Here is a 19,496-nt window from a genome sequence, read left to right as displayed (position 1 = left end):
TCCCCAGAAGGAAGGCAGCGGAGGGGCTGCCGAGCAACGCGGGACGGTGGGGAAGGCAGCGGCCAGCTGCCCAAGTGGCAGCCACAGGGGCTCCATCAGGCCTCCGCTCACCATTAACGCTGACTGCTGAAGATGACAGGGGTGAGGGATGGGTGTGTGTGTGTGTGTGTGTGTGTGTGTGTGTGTGTGTGTGGAACAGGCTCGTTTTCAATACGCAAGCTCCAACTCGTCAAAGTACATGCAGATTAGGGAGACAAACTTCTCAGCCTTGGGGGCCTTGTTAGTGCCTTGGGTTAGCCGCAGGTACCTCAGCCTTTGGCAGGCAGCTCAGCCTTTCACAGAATCACAGAATTTCTAGGTTGGAAGAGACCTCAAGATCATCGAGTCCAACCTCTGACCTAACGCTAACAGTCCCCACTAAACCATATCCCTAAGCTCTACATCTAAACGTCTTTTAAAGACCTCCAGGGATGGTGACTCCACCACCTCCCTGGGTTTGGCAGGCACCTAAACCTTTGGCAGGTCTTAGCTGAGGATTTGGATGCAGGGCTGTACCCACAATCTCACGCATCTACACCCAGCCCAACAAAACGCTGTGGCGTTGCCTCGAGAACTTATGAAGCTCAGCAGTGAGACGCCCAGAAAAGGTGCTCAGTGCGGTCCTCAGGGCTGCGCCTGTGCCTGCTGACGGGACACAGCTGCCACGCACACCTTTTATTTTTACACAAGGAGGCTCGGAGGGGCCACATCCCCCCCCCCTTCACCCCGGCAGCTCAGCGCTGCCTCCCTCCCCTCGCCCCCTCAGCGCCAACGGCCGCCCCCTGCCCGCTGCCTCAGCACCGGCGGCCGTTGGTAGGGGGGGGGGGGGGGGGGGGGGGGCGGGGGTGCCGTGCGTGCCGCCGCCGGTCACGTGGGCGGCGGGAGCGGGGCCGGCGGCTGCGGGCGGCGAGGCGGCGGCAGCAGCATGGCGGCGGCGGCGCTGGGCGGCCTGGGCCTCCTCAGGGGACGGCTCCGGCTGCGGCTGCGGCTGGGCGCCTCCTCCCCCCCCTCCTCCTCCTCCTCCTCGTCGTCCTCATCCTCATCGCCCCTCGGTCGAGGCGCTGCCGCCGCTCGGGCCGCGTCCGGGAGGAGCTACGGCTCGGAGGCGAGGGAAGAGGAGGAGCTGCGGGTGCGGTACCTGGACGACGAGCACAAAGGTGACGAGGGGGAGGTGGCGGTAACGAGGTAACGAGGCTCGGCACGGCCCGGCCCGGCCCGGTGCCATGAGGGCCTCCCGCCGGGGTCACCCCTGCGCCGCCACCGGAGGCGGGGCCGGGCCGGGCCGGGCGGCCTCGGGGGGCGCCTGACGGCCGCAGCTGCTGGCGGGCACAGGCACCGGGCAGGAGGCTCCGACCACGTTTCAGTGTCTGCAGAGCGTGGCTTCAGCATCCCTAGGCAGCGGTACTTCGCCTTGCTGCTGTTGGTGTCAGCTGCGCATGGTCTTGTTGTCCTCAGCTGTGCCAGGAGGCTGGCGTTAACCCCCTGGTTAAGAAGGCAGTGCTGCGGTTTAATCTGCAGCCCCACGCATCGCAACAATGCTGCGAAGCTGGTGAAGCACCTGCAACGCCAGGCCTGTGTGAGGCAGCTGAGGGAGCTGGGGTTGTTTAGTCTGGAGTAGAGAAGGCTCAGGGCAGACCTCATTACTCTCTACAGCTACCTGAAAGGAAGGTGTGGGGAGCTGGTGGTTGGCCTCTTCTCACAGGTAACTGTGATAGGACCAGAGGGAATGGCCTCAAGTTGTGCCAGGGGAGGTTCAGGTTAGAAATGAGGAGACGTTTCTCCTCAGACAGAGCAGTCAGGCACCGGAACGGGTTGCCCAGGGAAGTGGTGGAGTCACCGCCCCTGGGGGTGTTCAAAGAAAGGTTGGATGTGGTGCTTGGGGATATGGTTTAGTGGGGGACATCGGTGGTAGGGGGATGGTTGGACCAGTTGTTCATGGTGATCTTTTCCAGCTGTAATGATTCTATGGTTCTCAACAACACTTTGTATTTCTCATTAGGTTTGGTGCTTACTAGATTTTACAGGTGTTATCCTTTGGACAGATTTGATCTCTGTGGGTGCCTGTCACTTGCAAATTTGCGTGCAGCATGGCTAGGAATGGTAGACCACCAGTGATGGGACCTCAAGGGAACGGCATTGAGCTTCATTGTGGGGGCGTGTCAGGCTGGGCATTAGGGAAAGGTTCTTCACTGAGAGGGTGACTGGGCACCGAAACAGGCTTCCAGGGCAGGGATCATGGCCCTGAGCCTGATGGAGTTCAGAAGTGTTAGGACAAAACTCTCAGACACATGGTTTGGTTTTTGGGTGGTCCTGTGCAGATCCAGGAGTTGGCCTTAATTAGTCCTTGTGGGTCTCTTCCACTTCAGGGCTTCCTGGGATAAAGAGTAGCTGTAAGCTTTCTTTCACAGGATCAGGCAATTCCAAAATATTGGAAGTTAAGCAGGAGGGGCAGAAGGCCAGATTGGCTGACAAGGGATCTTCTGGAGCTTAGGCAAAAAAAGAGAGTGTATGGCTGCTGGAAGCAGGGTCAGGCAACATGGAAGGAATACAGGGACGCTGTTCACGTTTGTAGGGAGAAAATTCGTGTGGCCAAAGCCCCATTAGAGTTGAAGCTGGCCATGTCTGTGGGAGACAATAAAAAGGGTTTTTTAGGTATGTGAACAGAGAAAGGAGGACCAGAGAAAACATAGATCCGCTACTTGATGGGAAAGGTCACCTCACTGACAAGGACATAGTAAAAGCGGAGACGTTTAATGCCGCCTTTGCCTGTGTCTTCAATGCTGATGATGGGCTTCGGGTGCTCTGAGCTGGAGGACCATGACAGTGGGAATGACAAACTCCCAACCCACCCTGAACATGTGCGGGATTTGCTGCTCTTCCTGGATCCATACAAGTCCATGGGGTCCATATGGGATTCATTCCAGGGTGCTTAAATAGCTGGCTGATGTCATCACGGGACCTCTCTCAATTATTTTTCAACGATCTTGGGAATCTGGAGAGGTCCCAGTAGACTGGAAGCTGGCAAACGTTGTGCCAATTTTCAAGAAGGGTAAGAAAGAAGACCCTTGAAACTACAGGCCTGTCAGTCTCATGTCAGTAAAATTATGGAGAAGGTTATCCTGGGGGTTATTGAAATGCACCTGGGGGACAATGCAGTCATAGGTTACTGCCAGCATGGGTTCATGAAGGATAGGTCCTGTTTAACAAATTTAATTTCCTGTTATGAAATTGGATTTCAGGAAGAGGTTCTTTACCATGAGGGTTGTCTCACACTGGAACAGGCTCCCCAGGGATGTAGTCGTGACACCAAGCCTGTTAGAGTTTAAGAAGCATTCAGACTGTGCTCATATGGTCTGAATTTTTGGGTAGACCTGTGCGGCACCAGGAGTTGGACTCTGATCCTTGTAGGTCTCATCCAACTTGGGATATTCTGTGATCCTGAGGGTTTATTTTTAGAGCCATGATGTTCTACTTACTTGTATGGAGAAGGCCCTAGTGTGGAGCACTATCCTTCTGAGGTGTATAGATTTCTTCAGGTGGCTCGTAGGTGGAACAACCATATGTTGAGATTCAAGGTTTGGTTTACATCTTTCAGAACATCAACACAGTTGTTTGAGACCATCTGCAAACTTGGTCAGGCATCTTTGAATTGGGCATACATGTATACAGATTTGTATGCACATGCAGAGATGTTACTTTAAAACCGAATTTTCACTCAAAGGTTAGATTTCTTATTATTTTTTTTCTTTTTTTTTAGAAGGAAAACTGATGTACTGTTTCATCTGATTGCTAAGAAGAGGCAATAAGGTTGATAACATAATCTGATCCTGCAGTCCACTTCTATCTGAGTGACTGTCCTGTTCCCAACTCTTTTGCAGTTCCTTAAAGAAAATACTTGACTAGCCCTGTTTTCTCAGCCAACTGTGGTACTAGAAATTGGTTTTAAACTTTTATTTTATTTTTAAGCTTATTTTAAACCTAGGTGGAGGCAAGGCAGGAGCAAAGAAGACTCGACAGAATGTTTGAGGGTGGATTTGCTTGTTTCGTCTGTGCTTTTCCCACAAGTCAGTAGAAGATACTTGAATACTACCTAAGGTCATTGTTTTTATTTCTGACATTAGGGAGCTAGTAATAGAGTTACTGCTGCTGTGTTCCAGCTGTTGAATGGCTAGCAACTATTACTTCTATAATGTTATTAGTTTGTATTGTACATTGTATCAATCTTAAGTTCATTGCTGTGCGTTTTTCATTCAGATACTATAGATTGTGCAGAGAATTGGAGGAGGTTTTTGAAGAGACACTGCAGAGATAGCTAAAGTTTGGCATGTCAGTAGCTTAGTCTGTTTTTATTTTTCCTGATGAAAAATCCTTCCTGCAGTTTTTTTAGTTTTCAGAAAATACTAATCTGTTAAATGTGGCATTAAAACTGCCCCAAAACCTGGAGTGCAATTTGGAGTAGTAAATCAGCTCTGGATATTTTAAGGAAGGACCAATCACTATTTTTAATTCACAGATCCACTTCAAAGAGAAGGAATTTTCTTTGGTTTTGTCTTTCAGGAGGACATGGAAACAGATACTGTTTGTTGATAAAGGAGAAAAACAAGGGTCTAGAAGTAAGCCAGGAGACATACGCTTCATATGCCTCCCTCAGCAGCACGAAGAGCAGAACATGTTTTTGCAAAAGAAGAAACATGTCTCTGTCTGCTTCTTCCCTGTTCCGCTAGTGCACACCCTCCTCCTCGCCCCATGTGTCAAGTTCATCTGTTTCTATTTGCTTACAGCATGCAGTACCTCTGCTCCATCAGGATGCTTACTCCATACAAGCCGCAGGGGTCTCCTTCACTCTTCTCTCACTTACAGTGTACCCATCTCCAGCAGCTCATGATGCAGACCTTCCCAAGTGGGACCCCAGTGCCATTGCCCCTTTACGTTCTTCCACTTCATGCTTCTTGACTGCACGCAGGGACAGACCCTGTCTACCCCGACTGCCCTTCAAGGCAAGCCCGTGCTCATTGATGCTGCTGTGATGCTCTTGTCCATGCACAGGCTGTCTGAGCTGCTTGGAGGAAGATGCATCGTCCCTAGTGCTGCATGGGCCGCTACGGCAGAGACTTCTGGGGAGACAGGAAAATGACAGGAGCTGCCTCACACAGAGCTGTGTATCCTGTAGCTCTAGACAAATCTCAGCCTTCAGGCAGAGAAGCAAAATGCCCTGCTTCGTAACACTTCCAAGTGACTCATGAACCACAGTTTTGGGACCTTGTTAAACATCTAGTGCAATGAGACTGTGTTTGGAAGGGCTAGTTACTGAATTTTTTATTCAAGACTTTCCAACTTCCAGATTTGAACTTAACAAGAATACAAAAGATGTAGGATTTGAATATGGTTATAAAATGCTTCTGAACAACACGTTGCAGCTCATGTTGCTTGCAGTATCAGAGTTATGTATGTGTGTGGCTAAATGTCAGTGTATTATTTTTTATTTAAATACCTGTCTTTTACACTATTTGAAATTGTATTTGATTATCATTGTTAGGTCTGAAATGTATTATCACTACTGGAATTTCAGAGCTTTTAGGCAAGTTGCACTAGCAAGCCCATTAGAAATTTGAATTAATTTAGGGCTTTTGCTCTATAGGCTGTAGATGAAATTAACAGAAATATCTTTGCAATCCTGACTGATATGTTGCAGTGTTACTTACTGGAAAGTGATGCAAGTATTTGTAAGTTTTAGATTTTCCACTAGAATAACTATTGATGTTTATATTTTCTATCTGTTTTTAGTTTGGGATAAGACAGCTTTTTGACCTCATCAGTTAGAATTTTATTGTACATAAAACGAGCAGAACAAATTGGTCTTGTTAGAGGTTGTTTATTCAGAGGCTGGAAACTTAAGAGCTAGCTGATAAATCAGAATAGTTTACGTTCTCTTCTTTTTCTGTCTTTAAAAAAGTTAGAGCAGATGTGGTGTACTAATTTAAGAAGTGCAGGAAAGATTTTTGAAGTTACACTTTGAGATAAGAAGGTGCTTAGGATTTTGAGAAGTGCTTAGGTGCTTTTAAAAAATGCTGCTCAACACATACCTGTATGATTTTGCACATAACAGCTTCTTGAAAAATATGATCAATGGAAATGACCAGAATTGTCCATGGTATACTCACTATGGATTCTTGTTATGATTAAGAAAATATTGTACAATTAATAAGCATCTCAGTCAACTCATCTGCTGTGGTTTATCTGAGTATTTAAGTGAGAGTTAAGTGAGACAAACTTAAAACTTTTCTCTTCGTTCTTCCCTTCCTCAATGCAGAGGTGTATTTTTTGGTTATGTAAAATAACATTTGGATACATTTTTTGTGTGTGTGTGATTGTGTATATATAATGCAAATAAATGTGTTTTTCTAAGTACTTTTTATAGAGACCAAGTGAATCTTAGTAAGACAAATTAATGATATGAATGTTGAGAGGACTTATTTGTAACTAATAATTTAAATGTGTTTCTACTAAACACTGAGGATGAGTATTTTTTGAAAAGTACAAAGCACAAGATAGAACAGATAAAAATTGTTATTTAAGGCAATATTTCCTGTGTGCCGATATAAACTGTAGTTAAAACATGATCTAATCACTTCACTTAAATTGGCCCACCCTGTTTTTTTACAATATAGGAAGAAATATGATTTTCTCTTTCAGCAGTTTTAAATAATGATAGCATCATGCATTTTTGCTGCCCCTATCAAAACACAAGAATGCTTGAATATGATCTACTTACTCATATAAAAATCCCAAATTTAGTGCACACTATGAAATGAGGGTGTGTGAGGAATTTAAAGGTATTTTGAAGTTATTACTCATTTATATGTATTTTGTCTCACTAAAACATTTTTGGTTTCGTTCTCCCTTGACTTCAGTATATTTTTCTCTTATATGTTAAGAATTATATAACAGCTTTCTCTGGTGGCATATATAACATATAAGAAGAGAACATACTGTATGTTTGCATATGCTCTTCCTCTGATGGTTTGCTAGAGAAGTAATGCAGAGGAAGCATGACTACTTTTTTTTAGACAGCATTGGAAGTCAGCTGAATCCCTTGGAGAGTCTATCTAATAGAGTGAAAATTTCTTTTTAGTATGTGTCTGTAATTTTTAATAGATAACACCATATTTGCTGAAGAGTGTTCTGGGGTAATGCGGGTATGACTCCCAGGAAAAAATATGAAATTAATATTACATTCAGCATTGTTGAATGTAATCAGCATTTGCAATATATCTACCCTTCTTTGATGCTGTGAAGATATCAGAAATGATCTATTATTTCTTCTGATATCTGTTGGTGAATACGATGATGACTCTTTACTTTTTTTTGGATAGTTTTTTTCAAAAGTTTTTTTTTTTAAGATATTGGAAAGCATGCCGATATGTGGAGGCTTTAGGAAGAAAGAATGACGACTAAATGCTTCAGATGAAGATGGAACAGATATTTCAAAAAATATATGCCAATATTCATCTTTTCATATTGCTAAATATTTGTCATAATGGTTACTTCAGAATGGTAATGTGTAAACTTTGCTGTTTTTTTTTTTTTTTGTTTTCTTTTAAGTGGTTTGCTGGGATTCTGCATTGCTGTATGGAACCTGATTATTCCTTTTTGCCCTGATTAGGGAGCTTCCTCCAATCTAAAATTTGTATGGCTGTCTGACCAGGCTTTTAAATCTTGTTGGATGCCCAAAGCAGGAAGACTTGCATTAAACTGTTTCTGTCAGGAGATTCTTCTGTGATTCTTGAGGTGGGCAGGGGAAGAGAGAAAGTATATTCTTGGGATTGAATTGCTCAGCTGGAAATCAGGAAGCCTATTTTTCTATTTCAGTTATGTGACTTTAGCAGGTACCCAATCTGTCTGTAGTTTGGTCACTGATAAATATATTGGGAACCCCAAGACTTACTGCAATATTAACAAACAAACAAACATAAGGGATTTAAGGATACTCAGATACTATAGTAATCGAGTAGTAGGATTTTCTGGTGTTAATCTCATGCTTTTCTGGTTGTAGTTCTTGCTTCTCTTTTCTTCTTATTTGAGAAATAGAATAGCTGTGTGGGTGTCATCTGTATTTACCTCACTTTTCTGGAAAGGGAGGCAGAAGTGGTTGTTTTATGACTAGATGTGACACTGCTGAGAAGAATGACCCTGTATGATTTATCTTCAAGGTGCCTTTCTTTGTAGGAGAATTACTAAATGTGTTTTAATGTTAATTGAGAGTACCTTCTGAATACACTAATATTGGTGGCGGAAATTAAAGAGTGTCATTGCCACTGAAAAAAACCCATATGCTTCTATAAAAGACCTTACTTCCAAACTAAAAAATAGTTTGGAATGATGATCTCTTCAGTTTGTTCAGACACTGGATATGCAAGGGTGCCAGCCGTAGAGCCTAAAATCAAAGCCAAGTCACATCGCTTTTTGTTGTTTTAAAATGCAGTGCTGCTTTTGCCTAATTTACTTGTGTGAGCGTGTGAAGTATTGGAATTTGGAATATTCCTCCTGAAGAATAAACTGTGACAGTAGAAGAGTGCTATGGTCAGAAGCATTACGTGAATTTTGTCCTGTTTGTTTAATAAAACAACCAGATTCCAGCTTAAGTGCTGAGTGAGGGACCTTGCAGAAGGTCCTAGATGACCTCCAGCCATGCTGATGAACGGGTGGGAGTTCAGGCTTACAGAACAAAGGGATGAAGGTTGTTTGGGTCAGCCAGGCTCCTCTTCTCTGTTTCTTGATAGTGATCAGCTGGACTTTGAGAACAAGCAAGAGCAATGTGTGCTCTCCTATTTGGCCTTAACCATTTTCATTGAACGTTGAGCATGGTAGTCTTCAGAAAACTTTGGTTAGACAATGGCTTCAGATTGGTAGCTGCAGGAGAAACAAGACCTCAGTTTAATTGCATGTGTGGAGGGGCACATCCATGCGGAAGGAAGAAAAGGAAGAGGAGTGGGCTCAAGGGCAATTAAGTCAGTCCTTTGGAAGGACATGTTTCCGTAAAGGAGAAGTGGTGTACACTGAGAAAACAAGACGGCCTCCAGAAGATGACTAAGAGTGCCAAATTTTATAGGTTATACATACAGAGCTGGGTGTTGTAGTGAATACACTGGCAAATACTGATTTTTTTTTTTTTTTGGTAGATTGAAGATGATATGGTAGGCATTTTTGTCTGAGGTAATGGGATCTCCTTTTCTCTCTTCCATTCCTGGTCCCTGCCTTAGTCCTTTGTCCTCTTCCTTTTCACTTTGCATCCCGAGTAAAGAAAAAAAAAATCCTGATTGGTAAGACTTTACCAAGGCTGGATCAATTTCATAGGATGGTGTGCTGCTGTTTAAAATTCAGGGAGTTGTAACGCATTCAGGATATAATTCTCTAAAAGATTACTATAGGTACACTAAGGTACACTTACCAAGGTAAACTCTTTGGGATTTTCCCATTTGACTGTCATGCCTATAAAACTGAAAGAGAAGGAATTAGGACAAAAAAATGTTGTTCCTTCTGCAGCATTCAAACCAGCACAAGTAATCAGTCACTGAGCCAGCTGAGCTGTAACTGGTCTAAGGGAGCTGTAGATGTGTGACTGGAGCTGTGTGGCCAAGCATTGAGCAGTTTGTGTCCTGAGGTAGAATTTCTTAAGATTTTAATTCTTTCTAAACAAAAGTTAAGTTTTTCTGTTAATAGTGTACTGTCTGTTTGTGACTTCCCTTTACCTGTATCAGAATTGCTTAGCTGTGGTAACACTTCTTGCTTTAAGAAGGTTTTCAACGCATGCTGTCTAACTATGGAAACATACGCTTTACAGTTGAGTGTCTTGCCTGACTGCATGTCAGCACTTCACACACAAACATGAAATTTTTGCATGCAATAGTGGAATTATATGTTTAGCCCTTGTAAGCACTATTTCCACGTTGAGGTGTTAGGGCCGTATTTTAGTTCTTGAAATACACATCACTTCTGTTGAACACTGAAATGTTCAGCACTGGGAAACTTTAGTCATTTTTTTTTTCTTTTTAAAACTCTGTATCTAAATGATTACAGTAGCACATTTTTTTTTCTATTTTTGTACTCCTCAACTACGCCTTTTTTATAACATCAAAATAATTATATAGAGATATTATTTTCTATATTGTAACAATAATACAATTTTTCTTCCCCTCCAGGAATTGTGGTGCTTGGGTTAAACAGATCTCATGCCAAGAATGCCCTTAACAAAAATCTTTTAAAAATGGTAAGTAAAAATAATAGTTTCTAGTATGAAGGTGAAATATTGGAATTAAATACTTCAAAAGCGTTTGGTTATTCCCCTTCCTCCTTTTCTCTGTAGATGTCAAAAGCTGTGGATGCTTTGAAATCTGATAAGAAAGTACGAACTGTTATATTCCGGAGTGAAGTCCCAGGGATATTCTGTGCTGGTATGCAAACTTAATTTTCCTGAGAAGATGGAAATCTGTATCTAATACTGCACAAACACACACACACACACAAAAGCCCAGATTCCAAGGAAACATGTCTTTTATATATATTCATCTCAGTAGCAAACAAAATGTTTTTGTATGATGAATTTCCTCAATTGCTGACAAGGATTGAATATGTCATTTATTCTTTCTGTGTCATAAAGTGTTTCAAAATAGATAATATTTGTGGTGGTGAAAAAATATTTAATAGAGCTCTTACAAATTTTTGTGTTTACTTTAAAATGAAGACCAAATAATGCTAAGGGTTGTATAGAAGGTTATATTGAAACATATTTTAAAGACAATAAAATCAATTTTAAATTAAGTTGACCTAAATAAACTTTAAATTAAAATTCATTATGAGATAGAATCTTAGTGCAGACCAAATGTATTCCCCCCCACCCCAAAAAAAAAAAAAAAAAAAAGGCACACAAACAACCCAAATACACGTGTCCTGCCAGAGTCCTGAGAAAGCAAAAGCTCTCAACTACCAAACACTGAGAAGCAAAAATTGTCAACAAGTCAAAATCATTTGAAGCAGACGTGTCTTTTGTGGATATCAAGTGAATAGGCTCCTTATACTGAGATGTCCCATTTAGTGCTTTGCTTGAATTTAAGTTTAATCCATTTGAAATTGAAAACAGAAGTCAGTCTTCTTTCTAACATGTGAACAGAACTGTAAGGATAGAGGAGAAGATCAGTTCTAAAATCTTATGTTTTTGGTCATTATGCAGTGGTTAAGCTTGCTAACCACACATAACATAATTAATTCCATTTTAAACACAAAATATTCTCTCCATTTTTAACTTATGTAGCATAATAAAACTCAACAAGAATACTTCAGTTTTTGTTGTTGTTGTCTTTAGTAAATCTATTTGTATCCAGCTGCAGTTTGTTTCTTACCAGGCTTGTGAAAAGAATCTTCTTGAAAAAAAAAAAGTAGTCCATACAGTGTTTAGAAATACATACCAGTAGTTTAAATAGGTATGCATTGATAAGCATACTTGATTTAAAAGTTTCATCTTGGTTTGAAAGAACAAATTATAAAGATAAGTAATTTACAGTAATCTTCAGGAAAATAAACAGGTTTAAAAGCTGCAGTTTTTAAACTTATGAGAAGTGGTGAATGTGCAGCATCAGATCAGCACGTACAAGTGGGTTTTCAAGTTATGTAATTCATAGGAAAACATGGTTGTTAGTTAACACTTGTCAACAAATGATTTTTATAAACTTTTTTTTAGTATTCATGAATTTTATGGTAGCTGTAATATTGAAAATCTGAGAGCAGGCATACTGATTTGGGGGAAGGGATTTGAGGTATGCTATTAAAATTGTATTTCTGAACTCCAAATACTTCTTCAGTATTCCATGTTGGTTGGTTTTGCAAAGCTGTTTTGTTATTAAGATTTAAAGATGTCTTTATTGGCTGTTTACCTGGCTTAGAAAAACCACTTAGAGTATGTATACACAACTGGTTGTAGACAAGATGCAAGGGTGTTTATGAGTGGACATTAGGCAGGGAAATTAACTCTGAAGAGTGGAAAAGGCTAGGGCTGGATACTTGTATCAGCATCTTAAATCAGGGAGTGAAGACAGGGTATGGACCAATTATATCTGTAATTTTAAAAAGTAAAATATGTCAGATAGAGATGGGCCTGAGAAAAGAAGCTCCTGCAGCTGAACCACTGAAATTAAGGATGTTCCCACAGTGGTAACTGAAATTCAGGGCAAACCAGAAGACTTGAGGCAGAGTTTGCCAATGAAAATGGACAGGAAAAGCTCTATGCCTGGATGGATTGCTTCTGTAAAAGACATTAAGGGAAGTCTGTAAAGTGAGTGAAACTAGAGAAAACATAAGGGGGATATGGAGAAAACAGATAATGGCTTAGGGAAGTAGGATGAAGGGAGGAGCATTGTGGATCTAACAAAGCATTATCTGTAGGGGAGTTGCTTTGGAAATTCAGTAGGGCAGAAGAAAGTGTTTTCAAACTCAAATGGTAAAGGACAGTGTGTTTCAGGATCACTTAATTTCTTTTAAAAAGGAAGGATCATCTTGTGAAATGTTGTCACATTTTGTTTTGCGTTATAGTGCAATTCAGTTAGGCTAAGATTTGAATGTTTGTTTAATTTTTTTGATTTCCTCAATTATGTTTTCTTGCTTGCTTGTGTGGGAATGTATGGTTTTAAAAATACATTTTTTATGATGATTTTTTGGATCACCATCTGATGTTTTACTGACCACATATTGAGAAACTTTGTCCTAGAATGTAATTCCCTTTTATGTGTGGAATGAAATCCAGGGTCCTCAAATCTTGCCATTCCTCAGCTATCAACAAAAATCTGTGAAAGCCACAAGCCAAGTGTCTTGTTTCCTTCTAAGGGCTAGTCCACAAAAGATGACATCCAACTGTTATTTGCTAAATGACAGTGTGGTTGATTAAAAGATTTAAAGTCTGCTGATGACTGATGTGGATTTGAGTATGATTCCAAATTACGGGATTCTTACATGGTGAGCTGGGAGAGAAAAAAAAAAAAGAGGAATTGTATAAAAGAATGTAGAGACGTGCCAGCGATTGTATCCTTTCATTTCTGCTTAAATGTTCACTTTGAATCTTTTACTACTCATTTCCCTTGTATCTCCTTTCTTATGATCTGTGCTTTCATGGATGCAGGAAATTCCCTGTTAATGCTTTAGCACTGATCAAAAAGAACACCTAGAAATCAGTAAGAGCTTGGACAGTGTTAAGGTTGCGTTATGTCTATGAGGTCTTCTCCTGTTTCTCTCCAAAGTGTTCTGGCTGTAGGTCACTTCTTAGCCTTTGTCTTCCTCTGTCTAAAAGTAAATAAATAAGGTACTGCCCTTCCTGGAGTGAACATACATGATGAGTCCTGGTTTATGTAAGCCTATGTTGTATGCCTTCCCAGTTCTGAAGCCAATGCAGCTGAGCCCATGCGGGAATTGTTTTTGTTACGTGGCAGTATTCCATCCTCAAAGAAGGTACAGTCTGTACATGGAGTAAGGCAGGTGTCCCATGGGTAAAAAGTGTGTGATCAACTCATTAAGAGCTATGCTGTGTTTATGCAGTGGGCTGAATTACATTTACATCAGTAATTTGAATAGTTTCATTTTTCATTATTAATGTAGTATTAGTGGTACTGCTCGGGTATTTTTGTCAGCAGATCTTCAGGGATCTTCATTTTCAAAAAATTTCTCGGAGATACAGTACTGTAAGGAAGGAAGGAAGGATTATCTGCAAATTGTTGCAAAGCCTTACCTTGGAGTAGAAGTGTATTCTGGGAGATAGCCTTGCATTACAGGTTCTTCTGATCTAAACTATATAAAAGAAGGTACTTTTATATAGTCCAGAAGTAACTGGACAGGAGCTACTTTTTTTTTTTTTTTGGACAGTATTCTGTATGGCTCAGAGTTGATCATAATTCTATACTGTAGAAGTTTTGCTGTTCAGTTTTCTAAGGCTTTCAATAAAAGGCAAAACAACTTATATATTATGTAATAAGATAAATTTATTTCAGGATAATATAAATAATATAAATTATATATATATACACATAAAAATAAAACTTTCTGTTATTGCTGAAGTTGTGTAGAATGTTGTTTGGGCAAGCTGAAGGATGCTGTCAGATTCATAGCCTTTCTTCTTTAATTTCACCCTGTTGTTGCGCCTGTCAGGTTCCTTATTTTCATGCTTTGTCAAGAAGATAGTTGTATGTGTTTAAAAAATTTACTCCTGGTGTGTTTGTGTTAGGTAGTAACTTACTGTCCCATAGTCCATTGGATCAGTTTATGGCTAGTACTGTTAAATAGAGCCTCATGCTACTCGTGTTCAGCAGTTTTAAGTAATTACCCTTTTGCTTTCCCTTCTCTGTTGCCTGGCCAACCAGATCAATTGCTTAACTGAGACTTTCCCAGTCTGGTCAGAGATTGCTTTGTTTGCATTTCCTAAAAGTTCATATCCAAGTAATTGTCAGTTTCCCAACATCCATCCATTCTCTGCTGATAAGAAAAATTCTCTCCCCTCACAGGGGAGAATGAAGTGCTGTGGTTCCCTACCAGTACAGACCAGCCTGGCGTTTCATTTTGAATGGGAGTTGGAAGAGCTCAGGGGTAGGAACCTGTAACTTGTGATTTTCTGGGTGACTTTGTATCACAGAATCACAGAACAGTCTGGGTTGGAGGGAAATTTAAGATCCCCGAGTTCCAACCCTCTGCCAAGGGCAAGGACACCTTCCACTAGATCACGTTGCTCAAATAATTATTGCTCAAGTATAATTTTGAAGAGTGGACTATTCAGTATTGTTTCTCTGAAGAGAACTGCACTAATTAAAATAGAGGTTGTGGGATTGTTAAGTTACTTGCATTGTATATCTGTGAACACAAAGAAGCCTTGAGGGCAATTTTATAATTGACAGATTTGAAGAAATGTTGTTCCTTAGAGACCTTTCAGAAATCATTGAGACGTATCAGAATATGGATAGTTAACTTTTTTTGTTGTTGTATCCAGCTTTCAAGGCAGCTTGAAAAATTTGGGTATTGGAGCTCTTCAAACCGCTTTGATCTAAAACAGCTTCAGTCGCTGCAGCTTTGCCAATACAACCCCCTCTTGGAAATGCAGAAGTAATCTTTCTGCCAGAAAAAATTCATCGCTTGGGTCTGTGGTGTGAATAAAGCCAACACAAATGCTTTTTCTGTTGGCATAACTTGCGTACATCAAAGTTTTGTTTCCAGCACAGCTAAATTGGCTATATGGTGCGTGGTTCCCGGCTGCCATTTCCAGCTGGTGTAGTTTTTCTGGCAGAAGTTTATGAAGTAGATGGGCCTGGGAGAGCAGATCCTTGAATACTTCATCTAGAAGGTTTTGATGTGGACTGAAGGAAAATGCCGAAGGAGGAAATAAGTTCTGTAATAGCCTTCAAATTTTTTACCTATGCTTGTTTTTGTAGAACCAGCAAGAGTATTGCAGAGTTACAACTGTGGGTAGAGTCTCCTTTTTTCTTCCCAGTCTCTGTTAAGTAAGCAAGGAGAGAGGGTAGTGTTTTCCTAGAGCATATTTCAGGTTCCAGCTCATACACAGAAACTGAGAAGAGAGTTAATGTATTACTCCACTGTTCCCTCCTGAGGATTCAGATAACACGTGAAAATACTTTAGCACCTTCTCAATATTTTTGTTGCTGTACATACATTTAATTCCCCTCAATAAATTCCTTTAGTGATATCCTGTAGCTAGCCTCTGTTCTCTTTTTATTACTCAAAATTCTTACTAAGGTTTGGATTCAGACTGATGTAAGCTGCTTGTAGTCCACAAGGCTCAGTGGCAGGTGGTCAGCCATGCGACAGCTTTGTCCTGTGAGTGGGTGCATAGTAATCTGTTAAGTTTGGTGTCTAAAGCTTGCATTTGCCCAGTGCTGGTTATTTTTCTTCTTAATGTTGTTTCTGATGTTGTTTTTCTGAAAGAACTGATAGCTGCCATGATTTTCTAGTGCACATGTTGAGCAACTGAGCCAATAAAGAGTACACACAGAATTTGATAGCCTAGTACATTAAAAAAAAAAAAGTCAAAGAAGATAACATTGTTTTAAAGGTCTTCCTTTTGGAAATACCTCAATCAGATAACTCCAAATGCTCCTAATACTGTATGTCCTGAAGATGTACATTGAATTTTAGAAGAAATTGGAACAACTGTAGGTTTTTGAGGACTGGAAAAGTTCATCTTTAAGCAGAAGATTGGTCTTAAGTATGGCAGAGCTGCTGTGCATTCCTTTCATTGGAATGTAGCTCAAATGAGATCAACATATTATTTGATCCGTGTTATTCTTTATATCTTGCACTTATTTACTCGAACCTTGTGGCTAATTGTAAGTAGAACGAGGTACTAGGCAATTAGCAAATAATGATACTAACAATAATAAATGCTTGTAGTTAATGCAGCAGTTTCTTGCACAGGAAATAACTGTATGCATTACTTTATGCTGTGAAGACGGATAATTATAGAGATACCTTTTAGCTGCAGAACAAATAAAAATGGGAAGGTTTCCAGGAATTTTCTCAGTACGAGCTCAAGAATATAGCTGTGTTCCTTTTCTTTGTCTCCAAAAAAGGGATCCATTCCTCTTGAGGAGGCAAACACAAGGGATGGATTAGAAAGTTGGGTGGGACTGTCAGCAACAGTGCAGTTTTTCAAATCAGCTCTAATTGTGTGTGAAACTTTCAGCTAAGGATCACTTGTCTGCCTTCTCATTGTTGATTATGATGTCTGACTTGAGAAAATTATGGCAAAGCTTTTTTTTCTTATATTCAGCTGTCTTCATGTTACACTGGAGTCAGGAATAGAGAGTCTTTAATCCAGTGAATTGGGTTTATGTGGGATGTTTTTGGTAGTAGGGGGGCTGCAATGATGGCCTATGTGAAGGGTTGTGGGGGTGCTTCCATGTTGGACACAGCCAGCTCCAGTGGCTCCGAAAAGGACCTGCCATTATCTGAAGCTGAGCCATGAGTGATGTTGGTTAAATGTCCATGATAACATGTTTAAGAAAGGGGAAAAAATGCAGCCCCACAGTAGCTGAGAGAGAGGAGTAAGAAAATGTGAGAGAAGCAGCCCTGCAGCCCCCCAGGTGAGTGCAGCAGGAGGGCAGGAGGTGCTGCAGGCAGGCAGCAGCAGTTCCCCTGCGGGCTGTGCAGGGAGAGGCCCCTGGTGGAGCAGGCTGTCCCCCTGCAGCCCATGGGTCCCCCATGGAGCAGATCTCCACGCTGCAGCCCCCCCATGGGTGGAGGAGCCCCCGCTGGAGCAGGTGGATGTGGCCTGGAGGAGGCTGCGGCCCATGGAGAGCCCCCGCAGGAGCAGGCTCCTGACAGGAGCCCATGGGGTACTCATGCTGGAGTAGTCAGTTCCTGAAGGACTCTGCACTGTGAAAAGGATCAGCGTTGGAGCAGTCATGAAGAGCCACGGCCTGTGGGAAGGATCCATACTGGAGCTGTACTGGAGCTGGACTGCATCCTGTGGGAGGGACCCCCTGCTGGAGCCAGGGATGGGTGTGAGGAGGAACGAGTGGCAGAGATGAACTTTTACTGACTGATGGCCACTGTGATTCCGTATCCTTCCTGTTCCACTGGGGGCAGTCAGGAGTGAAGCTGAGCATAGGAAGAACCCCCAGGGGACTAGGTTTTGTTCCTCAGTATCTTACTTGGTTATTGATTGGCAATAAATTAAATTAATCTTCCCCAAGTTTTGTCCATGATGGTAAAAGGTGAATGATCTTTCCGTCTTTATCTCAACCCACAAACTTTCCCATCTTATTTTCTGCTGTTCTCCTGCTGAAGAGGAGTGAGAGAGCAGCTTGGTGAGCTCCTGGCAGTCAGCCAAAGTAGACCCACCAGTTATTGCCATTTTTCAAAAATAAGACTGAGGCTAAGCCTTTATTCTCGAGGAACTCTGAAATTGAGAGTGGACCAGCTATATAAAGTCTCAGAGGAACATGCTTTACAAAGGTACTAAATAAAAGCAGAAGGGAAGCTTTATCTCCAGTTGAGTGTGTAGTGACTGCTAATGCAGTACTGTACAGAAGTAAAGTGGATTAACTTAAACAGAGGAGACTAAGTCTGTAGCTGTTTGGTTCATTATTCGGTGTCTTGCCAGGGATGTGAAGATTTTTTTTTTTTTTTTCCTTGAGCTTATCTGGGGCATCTGCTTAGGTGTCTCTTCTTATGTTGTGTTCTGTAAACGCTTGTTATGAGATACTTAAAAATTCTGTGTTTCTCTCTCCTTTCTTTCAATGTTCTCTAGTAAGACCTTTAGCTTTTCCTTCAGTGCTGGGATCAATTTATTAAAACATTTTATTTTATGTCTAAGACTCCATATTGCCACTGGTTGAAGACTAGTTGGATTGATAGTACTTTCAGCCACAGTGTACTTTTCTCCATGACTGAAGCTTTTCATAGGCTATAGTGGAGGTAGAAGCAATTTTATTCATTGCTAATATTGCAACAGCATAACACTTAATTACCATAAACTTTTTTTTCCCCTTTGGTTGTATTCAGCTGGGATGCCAGTTGAGGATATTTCCATGCAATTTTTCTTCCTTTTTTGGTCTTGAATCTGCTGTAGACCGTAGCTCACTGAGAACAAAGCTGGTAAGTAACATATTTAAGATCAGGCTATTAGGGAAAGGCAAATTATGAAAGCCAGCCAGTTAGAGATCCATCTCTTTAGCATTATTCTTATTTGATCAATACAACTTTGAGATTTGCCTTTTACAGTTCATGAAGGAGAGTGTTTGACCATTCCTTCTTGTGTGTGATGTACCTGATTCAAAAATGAATGTTAATGTAGTTGCTTAACCCTGGTTACACAAACATTCTTATTTCCCCCTTCCCTATTAGAACTGAAGCTGTCTAAGATATGACATCCATATTATTACTTAAAATATACTTAAAAACCCAAATTTCTGAATGGTCCTCTGCTTATTGTGGTGATTCTTCACATTATAAACTTGCCAAGTAGAATTGAAGGTTTTGTGAACAGTGACTTATTAGGTATGATCAAGCTTGGTAACTGGTGCAGGCGTAAGAGATGAAGGTTGGTTTCTGTAATATTATCACATGAAACTACAAAACAACTTCTGTTATTGGAAGTACTGGATTACTTATGAAATGGATATCTATATTTAGAAATAAATTTAAGCAACGAGGGGCTATATGTGGTGTCCTTTCACAGGTTTGTGTGTTCTTGAAAGTATCCAAGCATAGCTAAATTATGTATTTTTGGCTGTTGAATTAGCAAGCTTGTCATAGTTTCAACTGCTGATTAAAAAAATGCTACGCTTATTTTGTAGTCCTGTATAAGTAGTTTAAAGCATTGTCTTGTCTTCTAATTTGCTAGAAAAAATATAATGAATGTGGTATTTTCTGGAAAGATATTTATATATTTTCCATTGAAAACTACCTTAAAT

At 41.0% G+C, this 19,496-nt stretch overlaps 1 protein-coding gene across 3 annotated transcripts in view; it reads left to right on the top strand.

The window, feature by feature from the left end:
* The first annotated feature begins 913 nt into the window (after positions 1–913).
* The window catches only part of AUH (AU RNA binding methylglutaconyl-CoA hydratase), a 109,947-nt gene continuing 91,364 nt past the window's right edge, over positions 914–19,496 (top strand). The window contains exons 1-3 of one of the 3 annotated variants that reach the window (XM_068666093.1): positions 914–1,196; positions 10,239–10,306; positions 10,403–10,490. In XM_068666093.1, the coding sequence (XP_068522194.1) occupies positions 965–1,196; positions 10,239–10,306; positions 10,403–10,490 (388 nt within the window). In that variant the 5' untranslated portion in view covers positions 914–964. The remainder of the gene's footprint in view (positions 1,197–10,238; positions 10,307–10,402; positions 10,491–19,496) is intronic. The other 2 variants (XM_068666092.1, XM_068666094.1) reach the window with 2 other exon arrangements.

The sequence above is a fragment of the Anas acuta genome, chromosome Z (genome assembly GCF_963932015.1).
Source record: "Anas acuta chromosome Z, bAnaAcu1.1, whole genome shotgun sequence".
NCBI classification, from domain to species: Eukaryota; Metazoa; Chordata; class Aves; order Anseriformes; family Anatidae; genus Anas; species Anas acuta.
The sequence above is the reverse complement of the archived record's forward strand: the minus strand, read 5'-3'. Positions and strand labels throughout refer to the sequence as shown.